A 27,692-nucleotide genomic window follows, 5' to 3' on the forward strand; every position below is an offset into this window, starting at 1 on the left:
CTTTACAAGGTCGTAAGTGAGAGTATTATCTGTAAACAGTCTAACAGGGCTGCTCAGATTATCTCCTATGGCTCTGAGCACTATGGGACTTAACTTCTGAGGTCATCAGTCCCCTAGAACTTAGAACTACTTAAACCTAAGGACATCACACACACCCATGCCTGAGGCTGGATACGAACCTGCGACCGTAGCGGTCGCGCGGTTCCAGACTGTAGCGCCTATAACCGCTCGGCCACCTCGGCCAGCAGATTATCTCCTAAATCGTTTATGTAGATCAGTAACAACAGAAGGCCTATAACACTTCCTTAGAGAACGAGAGACATTACTTCTATTTAATTAACTAGTAAGAGCTATAAAAAGTAGAATAAATAATTCCCATGATGCTCATAGTCTGACGCAAAAGGTAAAGATCCAGCTGGCTAGCAGATTCTAATTTCAAACCCTAAACAATTGTACTAAGTCTCCACAAAAGTATGGACCGCCCACTGCCCACTCAGTTTATTTCACTTAAACGTCGCGTTCCCGTTAGTTGCTGACGCATCTTGGGTGACCGGTACTCGCCGGTCGGCTCCTCCGTGAGGTCGTAGGAAGCGAGAGTGAGTAAAAGCCTTCCTCTGTTACTTAGAAAAGTTGATAAGAACGGAGAGACATTTATCACTGACGCTTGCGATTCCACAGGTGCGGTAGCATATGTCAGTGTATCTTTTATTAACTGGCGGGAAAGTCACAGAGGGCAGCTGTTGCAATGCCGACGTAAGTGGATCGGTTAAGTTCGTCAGGTCAGCCGAGTACTGGAGTGACTTAAGACATTATCACCGGTGATGGGCTAGGCGCGGTACATTGCCATATTACTCTACGTTGTGACCGAGTGACAAAGTCCTCCCTGGTATCTTTTGGTGCGTTTCTTGCAGTCCACACCTTACTGCTAACTTGATAAAGTGCATTGAGAAAGAAGTTAGCCTGAGTAGATTAAGTTTGGCACACGACATCGGAGGCTATCAATCCGTTTCTCCAGGACGTTCACAGAAGAAACTTCTTCTTTCTCCATCTACATCTACATGGATACTCTGCAAATCACATTTAAGTGCCAGGCAGAGGGTACATCGAACCACCTTCACAATTCTCTATTATTTCAATCTCGTATAGCGCACGGAAAGAGTGGACACCTATATCTTTCCGTACGAGCTCTGATTTCCCTTATTTTATGGTGGTGATCGTCTCGCCCTATGTAGGTCGGTGTCAACAAAATATTTTCGCATTCGAAGGAGAAAGTTGGTGATTGGAATTTCGTGAGAAGATTCAGTCGCAACGAAAAACGCCTTTCTTTTAATGATTTCCATCCCAAATCCTGTATCATTTCTGTGACACTCTCTCCCATATTCCTTGATAATACAAAACGTACTGCCTTTCTTTGAACTTTTTCGATGTACTCCGTCAGTTCTACCTGGTAAGGATCCCACACCGCGCAGCAGTAGTCTAAAAGAGGACGGACAAACGTAGTGTAAGCAGTCTCCTTAGTAGGTCTGTTACATTTTCTAAGTGTCCTGCCAATAAAACGCAGCCTTTGGTTAGCCTTCCCCACAACATTTTCTATATTTTCTTTCCAATTTAAGTTGTTTCTAATTGTAATACCTAGGTATTTAGTTGAATTTACGACTTTTAGATCAGACTGATTTAGTAGGTCTGTTACATTTTCTAAGTGTCCTGCCAATAAAACGCAGCCTTTGGTTAGCATTCCCCACAACATTTTCTATATTTTCTTTCCAATTTAAGTTGTTTCTAATTGTAATACCTAGGTATTTAGTTGAATTTACGACTATTAGATTAGACTGATTTGTCGTGTAACCGAAGTTTAACGAGTTCCTTTTCGCACTCATGTGGATGACCTCACAGTTTTCTTTATTTGGGGTCAACTGCTACTTTTCGCACCATTCAGATATTTTTTCTTAATCGTTTTGCAGTTTGTTTTGATCTTCTGATGACTTTATTACTCGTTAAAGGACAGCGTCATCTGCAAGCAACCGAAGACGGCTGCTCAGATTGTTCAAAATGGTTCAAATGGCTCTGAGCACTATGGGACTTAACAGCTGTGGTCATCAGTCCCCTAGAACTTAGAACTACTTAAACCTAACTAACCTAAGGACATCACAAACATCCATACCTGAGGCAGGATTCGAACCTGCGACCGTAGCAGTCGCGCGGGCTCAGATTGTCTCCCAAATCGTTTATACAGGGTGTTACAAAAAGCTACGGCCAAACTTTCAGGAAACATTCCTCACACACAAATAAAGAAAAGATGTTAAGTAGACATGTGTCCGGAAACGCTTAATTTCCATGTTAGAGCTCATTTTAGTTTCGTCAGTATGTACTGTACTTCCTCGATTCACCGCTATTTGGGCTAATTGAAGGAAGGTAATGTTGACTTCGGTGCTTGTGTTGACATGCGACTCATTGCTCTACAGTACTAGCATCAAGCACATCAGTACGTAGCATCGACAGGTTAGTGTTCATCACGAACGTGGTTTTGCAGTCAGTGCAATGTTTACAAATGCGGAGTTGGCAGATGCCCATTTGATGTATGGATTAGCACGGGGCAATTGCCGTGCCGCGGTACGTTTGTATCGAGACAGATTTCCAGAACGAAGGTGTCCCGACAGGAAGACGTTCGAAGCAATTGATCGGCGTCTTAGGGAGCACGGAACATTCCAGCCTATGACTCGCGACTGGAGAAGACCTAGAACGACGAGGACACCTGCAATGGACGAGGCAATTATTCGTGCAGTTGACGATAACCCTAATCTCAGGGTCAGAGAAGTTGCTGCTGTACAAGGTAACGTTGACCACGTCACTGTATGGAGAGTGCTACGGGAGAACCAGTTGTTTCCGTTCAAATGGCTCAAATGGCTCTGAGCACTATGGGACTTAACATCTGAGGTCATCAATCCCCTAGACTTAGAACTACTTAAACCTAACTAACCTAAGGACATCACATACATCTATGCCCGAGGCAGGATTCGAACCTGCGAATGGTTCATCCAATAATGTGTCAATCCTCATTTCAGTGCAAATGTTCTCTTTACGGATGAGGCTTCATTCCAACGTGATCAAATTGTAAATTTTCGCAATCAACATGTGTGGGCTGACGAGAATCCGCACGCAATTGTGCAATCACGTCATCAACACAGATTTTCTGTGAACGTTTGGGCAGGCATTGTTGGTGATGTCTTGATTGGGCCCCATGTTCTTCCACCGACGCTCAATGGAGCACGTTATCATGATTCCATACGGGATCATGTGCTGCTAGAACATTTGCCTTTACAAGTACGACACAACATGTGGTTCATGTACGATGGAGCTTCTGCACATTTTAGTCGAAGTGTTCGTACGCTTCTCAACAACAGATTCGGTGGCCGATGGATTGGTAGAGGCGGACCAATTCCATGGCCTGCACGCTCTCCTGACCTCAACCCTCTTGACTTTCATTTATGGGGGCATTTGAAAGCTCTTGTCTACGCAACCCCGGTACCAAATGTAGAGACTCTCCGTGCTCGTATTGTGGACGGCTGTGATACAATACGCCATTCTCCAGGGCTGCATCAGCGCATCAGGGATTCCATGCGACGGAGGGTGGATGCATGTATCCTTGCTAACGGAGGACATTTTGAACATTTCCTGTAACAAAGTGTTCGAAGTGACGCTGGTACGTTCTGTTGCTGTGTGTTTCCATTCCATGATTAATGTGATTTGAAGAGAAGTAATAAAATGAGCTCTAACATGGAAAGTAAGCGTTTCCGGACACATGTCCACATAACATATTTTCTTTCTTTGTGTGTGAGGAATGTTTCCTGAAAGTTTGGCCGTACCTTTTTGTAATACCCTGTATAGACAAGGAACAGCAAAGGGCCTATAACACTACCTTCGGGAACGCCTTTGAGAACGCTATGTTAAACATGTTGCTGTCATCGATTTCGATCTCAACCAAAAACTGGCACTCGACATTTACTTTCTCTGCTTGCCACAGTAAATACGTTCTGTCTTAATAACATCTGAACGTTGGTGTGAATGATGACAGCCACTAATGTTTTCATTATACGCCTGATCTTTCTATGGATCTGTTGCTAACTGTTGAGTACCATGTTTAATGTTTTTAATTTACCGTTTCAGCTGGCGGACTTTTATAGCTACTCTTTTATTTTTCCTTAAGTTATTCTGATGATTTGTAGAGTGCCAAAGCTGAACATATTTTAGCAGCACTTAACCACAACCACCTTTCATTTATATTCTGCTCTAATCTTTTAAATATTTTCGGAGCATATCTGTCGTAGGAAGCTATGGGTTATTTAATCAAGTGTAACTGACATTTCACGATTCTTACCAGTTGCCAAAATTGGTGTTTTAACGATATAAATGCCCCTTTTAATTGTGTTTCTCTCTCTCTCAGTTTCCTATTCCTGACCAACTGTTATTACTATTCTAAGCCTCCAATTGTCTTGTGAAAATCATTGCCTATGAACCTAAGCAGCTTATCTGACTTATGTTATTGTATTGTTCATCTAGGACTACTAATCGTTTAGAATTCCGTTAAGCATTAATAAGGTCAGTATGTTTTTTTTCTTTTCTGTGTTTTTTTTTCTTTTACCTGCTAACATTGTTTATTTATGACTGTGGTGATTTTTTGTGTACAGATGCAATCTACATCTACATATCTACATATATACTCCGCTAGCCACCAATCGGTGTGTGGCGGAGGACACTATTCGCGCCAAAGTCATATTTCCCCCCTCTCTTCCACTCGCAGATCACGCGAGGGAAAAACGTCTGTCTAAACGCCTCAGTACGAGCCCTAATTTCTCTTATCTTTGAGTGGTTATCATTGCGCGATATGAACGTTGGTGGTAATAATATATACTTTACATCCTCGGCAAAGATCGGATTTCGGAATGTAGTGAGCAACCCCTTCCGTTTAGCGCATCGTGTATCTGCAAGTGTGTCCCACTTCAAACTTGATATGAGATTTGTAACGCTCTCGCGATGGCTAAATGTACCAGTCACGAATCTTGCTGCTTTTCTTTGGACCTTGTCAATCTCTTGAATCATGCCCAACTGGTAAGGGTCCCGTACAGGCGAACAATAATCTAAGACTGGACGAACTAAAGTATTGTAAGCAATTTCCTTTGTTGAAGGACTGCATCGCTTCAGGATTCTACCAATAAACCGCAATCTAGAGTTCGCCTTACCCGTCACTTGCGTAATTTGATCGTTCCATTTGGGAATATTTCGAATAGTCACGCCCAGATACTTGACTGGTGTTACCGCTTCCATTTATTTTGTACATTAATGGGCATTTTCGCTTTGCTATACGCAGTAGGTTACACTAACTAATATTGAGAGATAACTGCCAGTTACTACACCACGCATTTATTTTCTGCAAATCTTCATTGATTTATTCACAACTTTCGTGCGATACTACTTTCCTGTAGACGACAGTATTATCGGCAAACAGTCTAATGCCGCTGTCAGTACCATCAACCAGATCGTTTACGTAAATTGTAAAAAGCAGCGGACCTATTACGCTGCCCTGGGGCACACCTGATGTTACGCTTGTTTCTGTTGAAGTATCCCCATTCAGGAGACATACTGCTCTCTGTCAGAAAACTTTCTATCGATCGGCATATGTCATCGGATAGACCGTAAGCGCACACTTTTTGGAGCAAGCGACAGTGCGGAACTGAGTATAACACCTTTCGAAAGTCGAGAAATATGCCATCAATTTGGGAACCGGTATCTAGAGCTTGTTGCATATCATGCACGAAGAGGGCCAGCTGTGTCTCACATGACCGCTGTTTCCTAAATTCGTGCTGGCTTCTGCAGATGAGCTTCTCAGAGTCTAGAAAGGTCATTATGTCTGATCACAACATATGTTCCATAATCCTACACAAATCGATGTCAGTGAAATTGACCGGTAATAATGTGCATCCGATTTTCTACCCTTTTTATACACTCCTGGAAATTGAAATAAGAACACCGTGAATTCATTGTCCCAGGAAGGGGAAACTTTATTGACACATTCCTGGGGTCAGATACATCACATGATCACACTGACAGAACCACAGGCACATAGACACAGGCAACAGACCATGCACAATGTCGGCACTAGTACAGTGTATATCCACCTTTCGCAGCAATGCAGGCTGCTATTCTCCCATGGAGACGATCGTAGAGATGCTGGATGTAGTCCTGTGGAACGGCTTGCCATGCCATTTCCACCTGGCGCCTCAGTTGGACCAGCGTTCGTGCTGGACGTGCAGACCGCGTGAGACGACGCTTCATCCAGTCCCAAACATGCTCAATGGGGGACAGATCCGGAGATCTTGCTGGCCAGGGTAGTTGACTTACACCTTCTAGAGCACGTTGGGTGGCACGGGATACATGCGGACGTGCATTGTCCTGTTGGAACAGCAAGTTCCCTTGCCGGTCTAGGAATGGTAGAACGATGGGTTCGATGACGGTTTGGAAGTACCGTGCACTATTCAGTGTCCCCTCGACGATCACCAGTGGTGAACGGCCAGTGTAGGAGATCGCCGGGTGTTGGCCCTGTGTGCCTCGGTCGTATGCAGTCCTGATTGTGGCGCTCACCTGCACGGCGCCAAACACGCATACGACCATCATTGGCACCAAGGCAGAAGCGACTCTCATCGCTGAAGACGACACGTCTCCATTCGTCCCTCCATTCACGCCTGTCGCGACACCACTGGAGGCGGGCTGCACGATGTTGGGGCGTGAGCGGAAGACGGCCTAACGGTGTGCGGGACCGTAGCCCAGCTTCATGGAGACGGTTGCGAATGGTCCTCGCCGATACCCCAGGAGCAACAGTGTCCCTAATTTGCTGGGAAGTGGCGGTGCGGTCCCCTACGGCACTGCGTAGGATCCTACGGTCTTGGCGTGCATCCGTGCGTCGCTGCGGTCCGGTCCCAGGTCGACGGGCACGTGCACCTTCCGCCGACCACTGGCGACAACATCGATGTACTGTGGAGACCTCACGCCCCACGTGTTGAGCAATTCGGCGGTACGTCCACCCGGCCTCCCGCATGCCCACTATACGCCCTCGCTCAAAGTCCGTCAACTGCACATACGGTTCACGTCCACGCTGTCGCGGCATGCTACCAGTGTTAAAGACTGCGATGGAGCTCCGTATGCCACGGCAAACTGGCTGACACTGACGGCGGCGGTGCACAAATGCTGCGCAGCTAGCGCCATTCGACGGCCAACACCGCGGTTCCTGGTGTGTCCGCTGTGCCGTGCGTGTGATCATTGCTTGTACAGCCCTCTCGCAGTGTCCGGAGCAAGTATGGTGGGTCTGACACACCGGTGTCAATGTGTTCTTTTTTCCATTTCCAGGAGTGTACATTGATATGACCAGAGAAGGTATTTAATTGTTTGTAGCGTTCATAGATTTTACGCACGACCAATATTTTTTGGGGTTATTTTTAGGATCTGCAGACAAAATATTGCGTTCAAATTCGTTAAAAGAATCTGTCATTGACCTTTTGACAGCTGCTTTCATTTCGCGTAATTTCTGTTTGTCAGCGGAGCAGTGACTACGTTTAAAACACTGTGCAAAATTCTCTGCTCTCTCAGCAACTTCCTAATATGTTTGTTGAACCAAGGTGGATCCTTTCCCTCCCCTATATTTTTGCTAGGCACATACACTACTGGCCATTAAAATTGCTACACCAAGAAGAAATGCAGATGATAAACGGGTATTCATTGGACAAATATATTATACTAGAACTGACATGTGATTGCATTTTCACGCAATTTGGGTGCATAGATCCTGAGAAATCAGTACCCAGAACAACCACCTCTGGCCGTAATAACGGCCTTGATACGTCTGGGCATTGAGTCAAACAGAGCTTGAATGGCGTGTACAGGTAGATTAGATTAGATTAGATTTACTTTCATTCCAATTGATCCGTAGTGAGGAGGTCCTCCAGGATGTGGAACATGTCAGAAAAACAACAATACATGACAAATATTTAAACTAAAACAAATAAGCTAATGTACCATTCCACAGGTCCCAAGTGGAATGATCGTCATTTTTTAATGAACACTAAGAGTCATTTTACAAATACTATTGCACTGAATTTAAAATAAAAAAGTGTTATATTTGTTTATAAGGTAAGAAACATGTAATACAACTACTGTAATACTTATTTACAATGAACACATTACTGCACTGAAATGGTGCAGAAGTTAGATTATACTTACACACACACACACACACACACACACAAATTTTCAGTGAACACATTACTGCACTGAAATTGTGCAGAAGTTATGTTGTACTTATATACAAATCAGTTGGTTTTCCTCAGAAATTCATCAATGGAGTAGAAGGAGTTGGCCACCAATAAATCCTTTAGGCTTCTCTTAAACTGAATTTCATTGGTTGTTAAGCTTTTTATGGCTGCTGGCAAGTTATTGAAAATGTGTGTTCCTGAATAATGCACACCTTTTTGTACAAGACTAAGTGACTTTAAATCCTTGTGAAGATTATTCTTATTTCTAGTATTGATTCCATGAATTGAGCTGTTGGTTTGAAAAAGTGATATATTTTTAATGACAAATTTCATTAAGGAATAAATATATTGGGAAGCTGTAGTTAGTATCCCTAGTTCCCTAAACAGGCTTCTGCAGGATGTTCTTGAGTTCACACCACATATAATTCTTACTGCACGTTTTTGTGCCCGGAAAACTTTAGCTTGGCTTGATGAATTACCCCAGAAACTATCCCATATGACATTATGGAATGAAAGTAAGCATAGTATGCCAGCTTTTTCATTTTTATATCCCCTATGTCTGACAAAATTCGCATTGCAAACAGAGATTTGTTAAGACGCTTCAGCAGTTCTGTGGTGTGCTCCTCCCAGTTGAATTTATTATCAAGCTGTAATCCCAAGAATTTAACACCGTCCACTTCTTCTATCTTCTTGTCATCATATGTTAGACATATACTCTTGGGACACCCCTTACAAGTTCTGAACTGCATGTAGTGTGTTTTTTCAAAGTTTAGTGACAAAGAATTGGCTAGGAACCAGTGATTAATGTCTACAAATATTTTATTGGCTGATCTTTCTAAGACTACACTTGATTTGCTATTTATTGCAATGTTTGTATCATCAGCAAACAAAACAAACTTGGCATCTGGTAATGTTACTGATGAAAGGTCATGGATATACACAAGAAAAAGTAAGGGCCCCAAAATGGAACCTTGTGGGACCCCACATGTAATTAGTTCCCAGTTGGATGGTGCCTGATAGCTTGATACATGTCTCTTTCCTAATAACACCCTTTGTTTCCTGCCAGAGATATAAGATTTGAACCATTTTGCAGCATTTCCTGTTACACTATAATATTCTAGTTTACTTAAAAGGATATTGTGATTTACACAGTCAAATGCCTTTGACAGATCACAAAATATACCAGTTGCCTGCAATTTTTTGTCTAATGAATTAAGTACATTTTCACTGTAAGTGTAGATAGCCTTCTCAATATCAGAACCTTTTAGAAATCCAAACTGTGACTTTGACAGTATGTTATTTGAGATAAGATGGTTATAAAGACGACTGTACATTACTTTTTCGAAAATTTTTGAGAATGCTGGCAACAGTGAAATTGGACGGAAATTTGATGCTATTTCTTTATCTCCCTTCTTAAACGGTGGCTTAACTTCAGCATATTTCAGCCATTCGGGAAATATTCCACTGATAAATGACTGGTTACACAGATAGCTTAATATGTTACTTAGCTCAGAATCACATTCTTTAATTAACTTTGTTGATATTTCATCATACCCACTAGATGTTTTTGATTTTAAAGATTTTATGATGGACATTATTTCTGTTGGGGTAGTGAGGGTCAAATTCATATTATGGAAGTTACTTGAAATGTCTGGTCTAAGGTAATCCATAGCAGCATCTACCGAACCTGACAACCCCATCTTTTCAGTAACAGTTATAAAATGTTTGTTAAAAAGTTCTGCAACACTATACACATCTGTCACCAATGCATCATTTACTCTTAATGCTATTTGTTCCTCTTCATGCCTGGTTCTACCGGTCTCCTCCTTCACTATATCCCATATTGTCTTTATTTTGTTATCTGATATGACTATCTTTTCCTTGTAATATATTTGCTTTGACATCCGTATTACAGTCTTTAATATTTTGCAGTATTTCTTATAATGTGCTATAGCATCAACATTGGAAATGTTTCGGATTGACAGATACAGTTTTCTTTTTGTTTTACAAGATATCCCTATTCCTCGAGTAATCCATGGCTTCTTTGTAGACTTTGCTTTAACCTTGGTAAGTTTTGGGGGAAAGCAGTGTTCAAATAAGGTAAGCACTTTATTAGCAAAAATGTTATATTTTTCATTCATGCCATGAGCACTGTAAACATCAGTCCAGTGAATGTCTCTGAGGAGTGTCCTAAAATAATCTGCCCATGCAGCTTCAACAAGATACCACAGTTCATCGAGAGTAGTGACTGGCGTATTGTGACGAGCCAGTTGCTCGGCCGCCATTGACCAGACGTTTTCGATTGGTGAGAGATCTGGAGAATGTGCTGGCCAGGGCAGCAGTCGAACATTTTCTGGATCCAGAAAGGCCCGTACAGGACCTGCAACATGCAGTGGTGCATTATCATGCTGAAATGTAGGGTTTCGCCGGGATCGAATGAGGGGTAGAGCCACGGGTCGTAACACATCTGAAATGTAACGTCCACTGTTCAGAGTGTGTCAATGCGAACAAGAGGTGACCGAGACGTGTTACCAATGGCACCGCATACCATCACGCAGGGTGATACGCCAGTATGGCGATGACGAACACACGCTTCCAATGTGTGTTCACTGCGATGTCGCCAAACACGGATGCGATCATCACGATGCTGTAAACGGAACCTGGATTCATCCGAAAAAATGACGTATTGCCATTCGTGCACCCAGGTTCATCGTTGAATACACCATGGCAGGCGCTCCTGTCTGTGATGCAGCGTCAAGGATAACCGCAGCCATGGTCTCCGAGCTGATAGTCCATGCTGCTGCAAACGTCGTCGAACTGTTCGTGCAAACGTCCCCATCTGTTGACTCAGGGATAGAGACGTGGCCGCACGATCCGTTGCAGCCATGCGGATAAGATGCCTATCATCTCGACTGCTGGTGATAAGAGGCCGTTGGGATCCAGCACGGCGTTCCGTATTACCCTCCTGAACCCACTGATTCCATATTCTGCTAACAGTCATTGGATCTCGACCAACGGGAGCAGTAATGTCGCGACACGATAAACCGCAATCGCAATAGGCTACAATCCGACCTCTATCAAAGTCGGAAACGTGATGGTACGCATTTCTCCTCCTTACATGAGACATCACTACAACGTTTACCAGGCAACGCCGGTCAACTGCTGTTTGTGTATGAGAAATCGGTTGGAAACTTTCCTCATGTCAGCACGTTGCAGGTGTCGCCACCGGCGCCAATCTTGTGTGAATGCCCTGAAAAGCTAATCTTTTGCGTATCACAGCATCTTCTTCCTATCGGTCAAATTTCGCGTCTGTTGCGCGTCATCTTCGTGGTGTAGCAATTTTAATGGGCAGTAGTGTATTTCTCTAGAACGTGGTGGACAATACCTTTAAATTCCGACCAAAGATGCTCAATATTTTTGTGACCCGCAGTGAATGCTTGGAGCTGACTATGAAGATATTCATTAATGACACTTTTATTTGCTTTCCTAAAAAAGAAAAAAGAAAACTCTTCGCTATTTCTTTGGCTTTTTGAAACTTCCACTGACATAGAAGCCATAACGACATTATGGTCGCCAATACCTTCTTCTAGATTAACATCCTCAAAAATATCAGGTCAGTTTGTCGCCAAGATATCTAATATGTTCTCATCCTGATTTCGTTTTCTAACCAATTGCTCAAGGTTGTGTGTTGGGAGCGCTCCTAGAATAACTACACACGAGTCTTTGCTTCTGCCCCCTGTGATAAACGTGTAGTTTTCCCAGTCAATGGATGCCAGATTAAAGTCTCCACCTATATATAACTAATGGATAATTTGGATATTTATTTCCTATGTACTCAACACTTTCCCTGAAATGTTCTGCGACGTTTGTTGCGGATGCTGGTGGTCTATAAAAACATCCTAATACAATGGTCAATCCCTGTCTGACTGACAGCTTTATCCAGACTATTTCACAGCCCGACACGTTTAAACAAGTTTTAATTGCAATGAACACATCACCTCCCATAGCATCAGTCCTATCCTTCCCAAACATTATCCAATCCGAGTTCAAAATTACACTGCTTATTATGTCTGGTTTCAACCAGCTTTCGGTACCTAACACAATATTAGCATTACTACTGTTTATTTCGGGGAGTAGCTCGGGGATCTTGCTACAGACACTTCGACAATTTGCTAACATGAGATTTAGCATATTTAAATCCTGTGGAATGACGTGTTTACGCGAACTAACTATTTTTACAGTTGGCACGCCTACATCAGTGTCATGAACTGGTAATTTTTCAGGCCAACGGTTTGTTTCCCGAGGGGAGGAGCCTAATCTGAAAAACTCCCATGTGCACGCCACAAGTACTGTGCTACCCATGTAGCTGCTTCTTGTGTGTAGTGCACCCCTGATCTATCGAGAGGTGTCCTACAACTTTCCATCCTATAGCGTAGGTCGAGGAAACTACAACCATTTTCGTCACAGAGTCGACGTAGCCTCTGGTTTAGATTCTCCACTCGACTCCAAACCAGTGGACCCCGGTCCACCCTCGGTACGATGCCGCAGATCGTCAGCTTGGCTTCCACTCCTCGCCAATTTAGCCAGCCGTCGAAAGGACCCAAGGACTTCCGCGGAACCCCGACGACGGGCATCGTTGGTGCCGACATGTCCAGCAATCTGCAGCTGGCTGCACCCCGCACGCTCGACAGCCGCCGGAAGACCCTCTTCCACATCCCAGACAAACTCCCTCGGCAAGCACATCGAGTGAACGTTGGACTTCTTCCCGCCCTAGCCGCTATGTTCCTGAGGGGCTCCATGACCCTCCTAACATTGAAGCTTCCAATAACTAACAAACCCCTATCCCGACGTGCCTGTCCGGATGTTGCTCAAGGAGCGACCACTATCCTGGCATTATGATTCGGCTCAGTCAGCCCCCCCCCCCCCCTCCCCGTAACAGGGGCAATGTAGTGTATTGTGTAGAATCAATTTTGTTATTGTATGTACATATGTATGTAGTTCCGTTGTAATTTTATGAGCTTTGGGCGTTTCGGAAAATTAATATCTGTGAATAATATTAACAGGACACAGCTGAGGAGCGAGTGCGAGATATGTTGTGTTGCAGCTGCGAATTAAACTGAATATTACAAGTGAACTAGACTGTCTTCGTTTTTAGCATGAGCTGTCAATGATGTGGTTTGGTTTGCTCGAAACTACGGTGGAATCTGTGAGAGGGTCGAGCTCCTCAATGGTTTAATTTTACTGGAGTGAAAAATATCTGGCGGACTGTGTGTATGGGGTGGTACTCGACCGGGTGTCATCTGTTATTTCTGGAAATCTGCGTTCTTGATACTAAATTAAATCGATTGGCCTTGGCGCGCTGTGATTTTGAACCGGTGAAGTTTTGTTTATGGCATTTTCTGACAGACCGACGATCAGCAAGACAACGGAGCGTCGACATCAGGTAGGAAGCTGTAGAACGCACATCTCTGCAGTCATATTGTCGACTGTCAACTGACATTTCATTGTTACGGAGCATCAATACAAATAAACTTCGATGGACAAATATGAGTGAAATGCGCTACATAGGGTCAAGTCATTTTCAACAGCTCTTCCTCAGTGACACATCAAACTGAAATTACATTTGTACTGTTAAGGACAATTTCAATGTCAGAACTTTACGTAGTTGTCACATAACAAAGAGTCTTGACCCAACGGTTATAATTGAACTAACGATGTTTTGAAAACACTAGGGATAAATATTGAACTGTTTTGTTCAGTTGATGCTGTGAACTCAAATTATTAAAGACAGTGCTCCTGAAACAACAGAGGCATTTATAATCAGTTAACAACAACTCAAAGTCGAAACTGTTTACAGCTGCGTCATTTCAAGCCATATCATCACTTATTGTTTGGTGCTTACATTAACTTTATTCCAATCAGGGATCATTTACTTGTTTGTTGATTGCACTGCTTAATAACGAAAGTTTCTTACCAAGAAATTCTGACAGAACTAAACTGCTACCAGTAATTAGGCAAAACGCGTCAAATTTACTAGTTTTGTGAAAGATGTTTCCGTATAACAAGGTTGCACAGCCTAGCGATATCCATCTTCCATAGCAAGCAGTAATCGGCAGAGTTATTTATTGTTACACCAGCTCCTTTTAAACAATATTTGGAGAGATGTTATCTGTTTATACGCCACACTTATGCGTGTTTGTTTTGTATGCGATTGGAGTGTGCTTGTGTGTGATCTCAGTCAATCTTTCTTAGGGATATTATCCACCAGATAATACGAGAGATTAGTTCAGAATAGCAGAATGTCTAGGGATTATGAAGCTTTAATCGAAACAGTTTACAGGGTGTTTTGGTGAACGTTTTGTTACAGAACCTTTATGCGTTTCATGGAGTAGGTGCTTTCAAATTTTATAAGCTAATTTACAAGGAGGTGGAAGGTGTCAGCTGCGTATTTACTTGTAGAACACCGCGTAAATCATTATAGCGCACGTAGCTGAATGACAGTCCCTGCAACTTCTTCATAAACGGACTTAAGCGAACAGCAGTAGTAGGTCTGAATCAGTGAAAGTAAAGAAGAAGAAGTGACGAGCGTTGTAGGCTCCAGCAGACTTGTGAAGTCAATGCCTGTTAACCTAATTATTCCAGAAGTACATATCTTTAATTTTGCTGAAGTAAAATTTATTTAACGAATTCAGTTAGTAATTTTAATGTCTTCATTACTTATTGTTTTCAATAACAATCTATAGAAAATGACTGAGTAAATGTTGATTTCTTATTAAATGCTGAGATCTGTTTTTTCCAAAAATTTCATGAGAATTTTTTTTCATTTTTTCAGTGTGGAAAGCTAGTAAAATTGTGTGTGCGAAGGTCCTTATTCATGGCCTGGCACCTTACCATTAAACTTACCTGGCTGCTTCCTACCAGTCAGACTATGCAGTATTTAAACAGGTCGTGTTCGAACTCTACCAATTTATTTCCTCTACTGGGTATAGGTGTCTACAGCCACTCCTCTCTTACGAATCACTGGTCTAATTAATGTAACCAGAAAACTGTTCCACTTACTTTGAAAATCAAGGCTTCCAGCCACCAGAGACGAGTGCTGTGTTACGAATCGTTCTGATTTCTTTACGGAAACTCATGCATGAGTTCACTAACAGAGGCAAGTGCACACTGCCCTTGTTCTTGTAACCACCACCTGACACAAATACACCCAGTACTTTTGGACTCTGTTACCTAAGTCAGTTGCTCACCGAAATGGATTACAGACTTCTTGTAGAGCGCTTTCTTCTGCACGGCTCTTAGTTCCGCGATATCGAGTCGGTGCTGCTGCTATTCCGGGTTCCTGGTGCGCCGCTTGTCTTTAGGTGACTAACAGCGAACTACCCTGTCAGTCCCATATTTATAGTCCATTATTGTGTAATAGTTCCGTCTATGGGTGTCTTGTCAGCTACTTGTTGCTTTTTCTGACTGAATTTCTCAAGTTCTGGAAACCTTCCAGAAAGAAGTTAGAGAAGTGTTCAATCCAGTTGGCTTACTATCATATCCATATTTCTGCTGTAGAGTGTGTCAGTGTGACAGACATACGGTCTCCTTTCTAGAAACGTATTCACAAGCTGTACTGTTTACCCTGTCGCCTCTGCTTTCATGTACCCTGTTTGTGCGCTCTCCCAAGCGTTCGTGAGCGACACTTATTAAATTAATCAAATGGACAGCCATAACACATCCTCCACGAGAATACTTAATGAGTACTAAGCTGAGTCCCAATACTACTAATATTACCTTTTTCAAGATTTTTCTTACACAGGTTTTTATATCGTTTCCTTACAAATTTCACAACTTTTTTTTTCTTAGTGTCTACTTTTTAGACACAATGTGTCATCCTCCCCTTGAGGCTATCTGTCATATGTTTCCCCGCCATCTATCCGTTCAGTTTTCCTTAATTTCGTGGATCCTGTGGTATTTACCACTGTCGTTTTGACACATTGACTGGCAACAACTTCCTCCCTGAAACCAGTCCTGAAAGACTAAATCACATATCTACAGTAATGGCAATGCGAACAACATCAACTTATTACAGCTATTTTTGTAAATGTTAAACCAACATATGTGGCTCTAGAGTAATGTTCTTTCCGTTTCTCACGACACAACTCCCGTTTTTACTCACTGATTAAGTTATCACAACCATCCACTCCTTCTGCTACAGCCCTTAAGTCATCTGAATTAATTACTAGATGTTTTAATGTTAACTCTTACTGTAGAGACAGAGGGTGTTTTATATCAGTCCTGTGGGTACAGAGGGTGCGCCCTATTCATGTTACGTGGTGGAGGTTGCATCGTACCATTGTTACGTGACAGATGTACTAGTGTAGCGTGGATCAGGGTGCTTTGTACCATGGTACTTGGCAGTGGGTGCTTCACACTGATGAAGCATAGCAGAGGTTGCTTCATGTCAGTGTAGCTTGACCGGCTGTGGAACCTGCAGATGTGTGGCATGTTTCATACCAACGCTGCATGGCAAAGGGTCATTCTTACAATTTTACGTGGTAGACAGTCCTTTGTAGTGATGCTGCATGACAGAGAGGGCTGCTTAACAAATTTGAGTGGCAGGAAATTCTGCATAGTGATGTAGGCATTTCTTACCAATGTTGCTTGGCAGGGGGAATATATATACTCTAAAATGGCTCTGAGCACTATGGGACTTAACATCTATGGTCATCAGTCCCCTAGAACTTAGAACTACTTAAACCTAACTAACCTAAGGACAGCACACAACACCCAGCCATCACGAGGCAGAGAAAATCCCTGACCCCGCCGGGAATCGAACCCGGGAACCCGGGAATATATACTCTGACAGATAAAAGTTAGTATACTCTTTTAGAAGTTTCCAGTTCACTCAAGATTTATTGTTGCAGCAATGGATACGAAGTACATGAAATAATTACATTTGCAGATCAGTAGCGCAAGCAGTATCGACCTATGCTGAAACACGGATACAAGTACGTGGTGCGGCCTCCACGATTGACAATGCAGGAGCTAACTCTGGCATTCAGTCGACCTTACAGATGGCGAATACTGTCCAGGGATACATTATGCCACGCCTGGTCGACCTGTTCACGTAGTTTTGTAAAAGTTGTTGGTCGACAGGTCATACGAGTCACTCCTCGTCCCATCATATTCTACACGTTTTCGAATGGAGACTAGTTGCAGCTACTTAAGAGATCTCAGAAGAGCAGTGCTGAAGAAACTGAGATTTCATAACTATACGTCGGAGGCCGCTATAAGTACAAAAAGCTGAAACTAGTCTTGTAAACTCTAAAGAATAAATCGGAAATGGTTGCTGTTCAAATTTCAAAGTTCAAAGGTCCTTTTAAACTTGCATTAGGATTTTTTTTATTGCTATGAAGCAAGATCATCAGCCCACAAGTGTTCCAATCATTAAAGTTCCTGTTCACAGTCCTCGTCACACTCGAACACCCAGAACTTTTCCTATCCATTTTCGGAATCATTTACGAGAGTAACACAGTCAATAAACTGCTATTTACTTTTGCACTCAGCATTCAGTGGTTGTCTTATTGGCTGTACAGAATTACGGCCAATCGAAACTGACTTTCAGGGCACGGCTCGCGCCAAAATCTAGCAAGAACCAATCAGTGCTCTCAGCTCATTGACGTCATTAAAATAAGCAACTCAAAACTCTCTAGTAAAACAAATAAAATGAAATAAACTTTAAGCTTTACTTCACGTCTGCAATTTAACTATATAGTCGCGAATGTTCTGGCTGTGTCTTACATATTCAAACATGCTTTGACATCCGTTATCCACTAGTAGGGGAACCACTGGTGGATTCGTTCCCACGATACAAAGCTGGAACACTTGCAAGTTCCTACAGAAAATTACAAACTGAAAATTTAATATTGGCGAATGTCCCATATATACTCACACAAGTACTCTCTTTCACACTCACCCTAACACAAAACATAAATATCTACTTGAAATTCTTAAAGTTATTACTACAGCAAAATTACGAAAGGTTTTCTAAAATGAAAACTTTCCAAATTTGAATCTGAACACTGAGGATGTTATCATATCTTTTCAAATAGTCACACTTCGTGAACTATTAACATATATATATATATATATATATATATATATATATATATATATATTGATTTTGTTTTTTAAGTGTCTGATAATTACGTCTTTTATTAACTTTTTTTTGGTAACTTCCAAATTGTGACAGTTATTGACTTCAGAGTTTGACAGATTGTTCCTTTACACCACAGAAGGTTACGTACCTAATATGAAGTTCCTCAGGCTATTTCTAGATCAGTTATTAATTTTTATAGTTCCAGAGAATGTAACTACTCTGTAAGAACCTCTCCGCTACTTTCACACGCTGCAGTCACACTATATCGTCATGACGCACGTCTGCAGGACACAGATCGCCCGTTGCAGATCGTATAAGATTCTGACTGCTTACACTGGAGCCCACATACATTCATACAAGAAAGCTTTAATAGGCAAATTGGCGATCGCACCCTAGCTGCGACGACCAAAGTCTGGAGATGGTGCGGGACAGGGAATTTTCTGCACGGCCTGAAGAGCATGTTGAGTTTCACGGAGAGTGTGTGGACGAGCATTACCCTGTTGGAGAAACACAGCACCTTCTTGTTGCACCAGAAACACTAAAGGTGTACGAGAGTTGTAGGTTAACGCACCTAAGAACATATGGCCTTGGGTGGGGCTAGTGTGTCTTGGACGAATGCACTCTACACGACAGCGCTCACCAAATCTACGTCGTCCGCGCAGACGACCATGATTTGCGTGCAGGCAGAATCTGCTTTCATGTCTGAAGACCACAGCGCGCCATTCCATCTTCCAAGTGATCCTCCTGCGGCACCAGTCGGGCTGTGCACTTCGATACTGTGGCGTGAGTGGAGGTGAGCACACCCGTAGTCCCACTGCTAATGACCAGTTCGCAACAGTTCGTGTCGACACGTCTGGGCTCACAAGCCCTCTTGTCTGTGCTACGGTATCTGTACGATCTGCCATTGCTGCCCTTACGACGATGCTGGTGGGCGTCTCTGCTGTGTGGACATCCAGAACATTGTCTACCGGTGTGACAATGTTCACGTGACCACTGATACCAGCATCATTGCACATCTGACCCAGTACCCCCAACTTGTGTGGCATTTCCCTGAAAGGGCCATCCCGCCATTCGGAAGACCGCAATTTGACCCCTTTCAAACTGGCTCAGTTGGATGTAGGAAGGACGAGTGCGTCTCATTGGCATAATTGCCTGCTTGCTTCACATTCAACCTTCTGGCTGCGAACGTTCCCTATTAAAGGGTAGACACAGATAGAGCCCTGGTAGCTATGCCACAACGCCATCTGTTGGAGGACGACGTTTAAACCATTATCTGTACCTCTACTATCGCCCAGGTGTCATTTGCCATCATCAGATCGAAATCGACGTCGTCTTTCCAGGTGTACTAATTTTAAAACAGCCGTTGCAGGCACTGGCCTGCTGACAACTGCGCTATGGTCCTTCGAATAAATAGTTACTGGAGTCAAGTAAATAATTCATCTGGTTAATAATTTGCCGTAAGATGGATGCATGACCCACAACGGAGGGAAATTTTTAATAATGTCATTTTCTAAGGGGCTGGACCAATTTCGTATAAAGGTTGCGCGCAAGTTGTTAAGTCATCGAGTTTCCTTTGACCCTTGTGGAAGCAGACACACACCTGTGCAGGGAACTCCCCCAGGGCTGCAGGCTCCCCGTTGATTATGCGCCCACTCACTTCCGACAAGGCAGGCGGCGACACCCCACCTGGAACAAGCGGATCAGTCCATCGTGTGGCATTCTTTTCGTACGCTGCTGGCAAATACGAGTTACGACACACGCAATGGCGGCAGGCAACGAATGACGGATTGGCCCGAAGTGTAAGTGTACTACTTGCCTGCTATAAACGACCGAGTGGATAACGTCGAAAATTCAGTGAGGCAATTCGCAGATGACGTTGCTGTATACAGAGAAGTCGCAACGCTAAAAAACTGTAGCGAAAAGCGGGAAGACCTGCAGAGGACCGACGCTTGGTGCAGGGAGTGGCAACTGACTCTCAGCATAAACAAATGTTACATATTTAGTATAAATAGGCAAGAATATCAATTATTGTATGATTAGATTACTACAGAACAGTCAATGGAAGCAATGCGAAATCTATTAAATATCTAGTAGCGTGCATACGAAGCGATTTAAAGTGCAGCTTTCACATAAAACTAATCGCGGGTAAGAGTGAGATTACAATAAATTTCTTTCATTTCTGTCTACTATCACAAAATTGTCCCGTCCTTACGCTACCCCCGTTTCTGTCAGCGATGGCCATCTTTAGATCCGCAGAAAAACATGGGAAAAAACAAATACAGCTTGTGGAGTGTCTACATCTTTAAAGTAGGCCATAATGACAAAGTATTAATGACGTATGCGTGATAAGTTGCATTAAATAATTTTTCTTTTCCTTTATTATTATTTCGTCCCCCCATGTCCCATGTGGCGGGAGGGGGGGAGGGGGGGGGGAAGGTTGGGTGGGGGGGGGGGGACTGGCAGCGATACAGATAACCTGTCTTCAGCCAACAGAACTTAACGCTAACCTAGATGCTAAAACAAAAAAGCAGACATGTACTACTAATTTAAAATTATTTTAAAAGGTGACGTGAGTATATAATCTTATACAGGGTGAGTCACCTAACGTTACCGCTGGATATATTTCGTAAACCACATCAAATACTGACGAACCGATTCCACAGACCGAACGTGAGGATAGGGGCTAGTGTAATTGTTTAATACAAACCATAAAAAAATGCACGGAAGTATGTTTTTTAACACAAACCTACGTTTTTTAAAATGGAACCCCGTTAGTTTTGTTAGCACATCTGAACATATAAACAAATACGTAATCAGTGCCGTTTGTTGCATTGTAAAATGTTAATTACATCCGGAGATATTGTAACCTAAAGTTGACGCTCGAGGACCACTCCTCCGCTGTTCGGTCGTGTGTATCGGAGAGCACTGCAACATACATCGCGTTTCTACAGAATGATCTGCCAACGTTGCTCGAAAATGTCCCACTGGAAACGCGTCGACGTATGTGGTATCAGCATGATGGTGCACCTGCACATTCCGCAATTAACACTAGGCTGACCCTTGACAGGATATAGGATGTTCGACGGGCGTTTCATAGGACGTGGAGGACGCATAAATTGGCCAGCCTGTTCTCCTGATCTTACACCTCTGGACTTCTTTCTGTGGGATACGTTAAAGGAGAATGTGTACCGTGATGTGCCTAAAACCCCAGAGGATATGAAGCAACGTATTGTGGCAGCCTGCGGCGACATTACACCGGATGTACTGCGGCGTGTACTACGTTCATTACGCCAGAGATTGTAATTGTGTGCAGCAAATGATGGCCACCACATTCAACATCTATTGGCCTGACATGTCGGGACACATTCTATTCCACTCCGTAATTGAAAACGGAAACCACGTGTGTGCGTGTGCCTCACCCCTCATGGAAATGTACATGTGCGTCAGTGAAAAAGACCATTAAAAGGGTGTTAGCATGTGGACGTAATGTGCTGTTCCAGTCTCTTCTGTAGCTAAGGTCCATCACCGTTCCCTTTGGATCCCTACGTAATTCGGTGCTCTCCGATACACACGATCGAACAGCGGAGGAGTGGTACTCAAGCGTCAACTTTAGGTTACAATATCTCCGGATGTAATTAACATTTTACAATGCAACAAACGGCACTGATTACGTATTTGTTTATATGTTCAGATGTGCTAACAAAACTAACGGGGTTCCATTTAAAAAAACGTAGGTTTGTGTTAAAAACATACTTCCGTGCATTTTTTTAAGGTTTGTATTAAACAATTACACTAGCCCCTCTCCTCACGTTCGGTCTGTGGAATCGGTTCGTCAGTATTTGATGTGGTTTACGAAATATATCCAGCGGTAACGTTAGGTGACTCACCCTGTATATATTATAATAAAATATATGAAATAATATAAGTATAAATAATATAGTGCTTTCTTCAAGAATTGTTTAAAGACAATGATGAAAATGTGGACATCACAGTTAAAAACGTTTGAGAAACACTTGAAGAACACTAAGCACCTGAAAGAAAACAGTTGAATAACACTGAAGAGGCACTGACCATTAAGAACGGAGCACCGAGCACTTCCACGACAACTGGAAAGGGATCTGCCATGGGACGGTAGATTGTAGATGAAAAGAAGAGGGGTATGGATGGAAATGGGAGAGTGGTGGTCATGAGTGCCGAGGACTGGTGGCGACGAGGCAGGGATGGCTATGGGGGGCAAAGAGAGAGGGCTAACTTTTATTGAGATCTGTAGACTTGAGAGCAAAAGGGGATGGGGGCGACAGGAAAAGGGAAAAAGAGGAGATGTGGTACGGGGAGAGAGGGAGGAAGGAGTGCTCGTTGGAGTGGACAGAGTAATGACATTTCAGAGCTGGTAGGACAGGTATCTGTCGCGGCGGAGTTCATGGTCCAGGAGAGGGACACGGTTGAAAATGCTTGGGGTGAGGACATGGAGGATGTGCAGGTCCAAGGTTGATGGGATGTCTGTGGAAAGGCGTAGCACCACAACAGGATTGGAAAGGAGAGGGGACACAATATGGTGTAGGTAATTCGGAGGTGTTCAGTGTGTGTGACGAGAGGTGGGAATTTGAGGAGTCTGTAAAGGATCCTTGGGTGGGAAAGTAAGGAATATAGGAAGACACTTCAACCCCGAACGTATCGCTACCATCGCGAAGACACAATTGGATTAATTACAGCACACACAGAAGCGTTTAAGCTATTGTTCTTTCCGCGCTCCTTACGTGAGCGGATCTGGAAAAAGCCCGAATAAGAGGTACGAGCGAAGTACCCTGCGCCATGCACTTCACAGCGGCTTGTAGAGTACGGACGTAGATATACATAATGAGGAGTAGATTTCTGAAAATCAATGTGCTTTCAATCGGTTACAAATGTTTACAATGGGCGATTTTTGCTCCTTGACCAGTACGGATCTCACTTCATGTTGTTTCCTTATCGGCTGCTCTGTTACAAGATCTTTCCTTGAGCTTCAATTTTGAATTTGACTGCTATCAAAGCAGAAAGAACGAAGGAAGAATGTTTAAGGTTTAAAAAAAAAGTTCCCGAGGCCAGTCAATATAGGGGCTGCACAAGCGCGAAATTGGGAAGCATGAAGAATTTTTTTGCAGTAAATGACTTAGGGACAGTACGGAAAATGTAGATGTGGCTGCCCAAACAGGAATTTTAATGCCAAGACTTTTAATCGACGTCCTCCAGGAAGTGAGTACAGTGTCTTATGATTGATCCACGGATGAACAAACCAATTTCCAGTGAAACGACGTACCAATATAGACACATCTCGTTCAGTACTGAGCTCAGTGGCTACTTAATAAATCGTAAGAAGCAGAACACGGTACACCCACTGTCAGTGACACCTTCTTGATTTTGGCCCTGAAGTTCCTACTGTACGGTATTTTGTCTCCTCGTCTCCTCCTTCCCGCCGTTCACAATTAAGAATTATCGTTAATTTATTCAAAAATCTGTTTGTCAATATGAGAATAGAAACAATCGGAAAATAGCTAACAAAACAATCCGGGGGTTCGATGTAGCTAGCGTTACAACTATATGATCAGTTTAATGGTTTGTCGTTGTTATAAAACTATTAGTGCAGGAAATGACAGCGGGGATGGTGGACCGCTATTGAAATTTTTCTTCTGCTGAATATGAGTGCAGTATCGTAACCACAGGGCCACCTCCACCTGCATACGTTGAAGGAGATGAATAACAACTTATTGTTCTTTGCGCTACACGCGTCTGGCTCACTGTTTTCAAGAGCTTTCCAAAGTGCGGTATTTCCTTGTCAGTTCGCATGTTCCTCGTCACATTTATTGTTTCGAAAACTGGAGGTTGTGGAGCCAAACCTACGAGTGTAGTTTCAACTACATAGGTAGTTTACGTGATTCATAAATGCAGCTGACTCTAGCGCTGTCAATTTGCTGTACCAACGTATATTTTCAACCAAATACGAGCTTGCAGAGGGCCGCTGAATTGATCATGATTCCTCAGTTAACCTGACAGTAAGATCATATGCAGTGTACGGCAAGGTTACGTGCAGCGATGTGCAAAATTTTTATGTACAGTTTATTTGAAAGTTATATTGTGATCATCAAATACTTAAACAAGAGCCAGTGGAAATATATAACGCGTAAAAGGCCTAAAACTGACCGACCTAGATGGTCGGGAGCGCTAAATGGCACGCTTCTGGGTCCCAGGGAGGTGAACAGGTCCTGGATCGCATCCGCCAGCGGATTAACGACGAACGCTGTGATGCACATTACACAAGCACTTAGGAAACGTTATCACACTTGAACAGGAGATCTACACTAGATGCACACTGATTTGCTACACAGATTCCTTCCCGAGAAAGAATGGTGGCGTCAGAAAGGCCATCTAGCCACCAAACACTACTAAACTGCCAAAAGCAATGTAGTAAAACAGTGCTGAACCCGTAGAGAAACGTTAAAAACCAGAAGGAAAAGAAATAAAGAAGAGAGCATATAAATAGGTGCTAAATCACATTGCTGCAATTTCATATAGTTTAAACACTAAGATAACCGAAACGTGCTGCCACGAAACATTGCGTATCTCAAAAGTAAATATCTACTCTTAAATACTTATCTCGTTTATTGCCTCGCGGGCCACTGAAGATGCGTAATACGATATGGCGAAACACATAAGCGCATAGACTTCCGCTGCCTGGAACAGTTAACGTAAACGTTTTCGGAATGAAGTGGCGTCATGTTGTAAAGAAAGGCACTGCACCCATGGTTCCAAACATCGGAAGCCGTTGTTTTTTACAATACGACACTGCTGTACTGCCGGCAAACTTTTACATGTCGGAAACAGCTACTTTTTACAGAATGGCACCGCTGTACTACTATAAGAATTTTAAGTAAGGTGAATCCTGTTTCGTAAAAATAATGATAGCATTTTGTTGCTATACACCAATAAGGTGATTTTTTTTAACTTGAGACATCTAAATACTTCCAACACGACGCATCGCAAGAAAACAATTTTGTAGATAAAAAGTTAACATTATTGAAGCGGACATCTGTCTGTGTCACAACTGGCCATTGAGGGAGGTGGCAAAGTGGTTAGCACACTGGACTCGCATTGGGGAGGAGAACGGTTCAAACCCGCGTCCGTCCATCCTGATTCAGGTTTTCCATGGTTTCCCCAGATCGCTTGAGGCAAATTCCAGGATGGTTCCTTTAGAAGGACACGGCCGCCTTCCTTCGTGGCCCTTCCCTAATCCGATGGGACCGATGATCTCGCTTTTTGGCGCCCTCCCTCGAATAAATCAACCAACCACAACTGGCCATCTCGTAACAACCCTTTCTGAGTGGGCAGGGCCAACATTGTGTTGTCAAAAGGAAACCCCTCCCCCATTTCGGATTCTACGCCAGAAAATACGTACGGTTTATTCAAACCATTTTTTGCCATTCGTGGCAGATAGCGCTGTAATCGACACTATCAAGTGAGTCTATTTTTTGCAATTAAGAACCGACGCATCTAATTCTACATTTCATTTACGATGTAAACGTAAACCTTTGTGTTCTGACCGTTGATACTGATGTTCAAACGTTACTTTAGTGTTGCAAATGTGATTGTCAAGTACAAATAATATGGCTAGACATTGACATTTCTGGAAAATAAGCTACTTTTATGGAAACTTAGTTCTCTGTTCCCCGTGAGTTTACTATGGTGAGTCCCCAAACGATCTGAATGTTTAAGTTCGGTGGCCGCTCTCCAACCCCCTCCATCAGCGTGATGGATTTCGATGTGTGTTTCCATCCAACAGCCGCAACTCTCACTCTGGCCGGTACGCGGCTATCGGCGAAATAAAAACCACAAACATTGTAATAAAGTACAATTTCCAAGAAGTGATATTGACAGACGCACATGCCATGGGATACTCACCGAAATGAAGCACCCCAATGGCGAGAGACAAGGTGGCTCATCGAAATCACGCATCATGATGGAAACACAAAACAATTATGTCCACGTCGTTGTTCCTGGATCACGCTAAACGTAGTGTCCAACCAGGACATTGTAACGGCTAGCCATATAGGTACCGTACAATCAAAGTCGCAACACTAAAGTAAATTTTGAAATAAATACGAACCGTTAGGCCACAAGCATTTACTTTTCGTCGCAAATGAAATGTAGAATAAAATGCGTCAGTTCATAATTGCAGAAAAACAGCCACACTTGATATTTGTCAATAACAGCGGCAATCTACCACGAATGGGACAGAACGGTTTGAGTAAACCGTACGTATCTTTTGGCGCAGAAGCTGAATATGCAATAAAAATGGTGTGTTACGATCTGAAAATACGAAGTTGACACCGCGCAAGTAGGGAGGGTATTTAGGAGGTGGGTCAGCTGTAGCATAGACAGGTTGTCCCCATCACTAATATTAACTTTCCACCTAGAAATTTTTTTTTTTTTCGTACAATGCGTCGTTTTCGAGATATTTAGTTGCCTCAGATTGAAACAAACACCATGCATGGTGTTTATTCTCGTCCTCGTGATAAATGATACTGTTGATACTGATTGATCCGTCAGAGTGGGGGGTTAACCTCTGCACCCCCCTCCCCACTCCCCCCCTCCCCCCCCTCCCCCCCCTCCCACCCCCCTCCCCCCCCCCCCCCCCCCCCCCCCCACGGTGCTCTTCAACGAGGGTACGCTATGCACCTGCTTCGGACTTCACCCTGTCTCATCCTCAACATCACAGACTCACAGACGCAACACTACACCGTACACTTCATGACAGATACCAAAGTTGTACAGCTACACATATGACATGGACGACGTATGGGTGGCCGGAATGACGTACGATACAGTGACCTGCACCACACATGACTTACACGTAAGTGACGTCACTCACCGGCGGTGCTGTGCGCAGCTGTCACCAGCAATAGTACCAACCACGTCACGCTCTGCATGTTCTCAATCCGTTCTGGCCAGCTACAGGGTTCTGCACTGCTGCTCCACGGCTCTCAGAGCACTGGTTTCAAAACAACAGCGCGAGGCCCTCGAGACGTGAGCAGCGTTAATCAGCGCTCCGATAACGACTGTCAGGTGAAGTAATCGTACTGAAAAATCACTAGATAACATTGCAAACTACGTCTTTTGCAGAATACGAAAAACCTAAAAAAAATTGTTTGATAATCTGACGTTTAGCCGAGAAATGCTACTTTCGTATGACTTTTGTAAATGTCTTTGGAACACCT

The 27,692-nt window shown here is 43.3% G+C and overlaps 1 protein-coding gene across 1 annotated transcript in view; it reads right to left on the minus strand.

Annotated features, from left to right (window-relative positions):
• Window positions 1–27,449, minus strand: part of LOC124597615 (mite allergen Eur m 3-like) — a 56,135-nt gene extending 28,686 nt beyond the window's left edge. Inside the window, exons 1-2 of the mRNA XM_047135948.1 lie at window positions 27,347–27,449; window positions 20,045–20,130 (exon numbers count right to left, since the gene is read on the minus strand). Of these exons, the coding sequence (XP_046991904.1) occupies window positions 20,045–20,130; window positions 27,347–27,404 (144 nt within the window). The 5' untranslated portion in view covers window positions 27,405–27,449. The remainder of the gene's footprint in view (window positions 1–20,044; window positions 20,131–27,346) is intronic.
• Window positions 27,450–27,692: the final 243 nt, after the last annotated feature.

This window comes from Schistocerca americana, chromosome 1, assembly GCF_021461395.2.
Source record: "Schistocerca americana isolate TAMUIC-IGC-003095 chromosome 1, iqSchAmer2.1, whole genome shotgun sequence".
Taxonomy (NCBI): domain Eukaryota; kingdom Metazoa; phylum Arthropoda; class Insecta; order Orthoptera; family Acrididae; genus Schistocerca; species Schistocerca americana.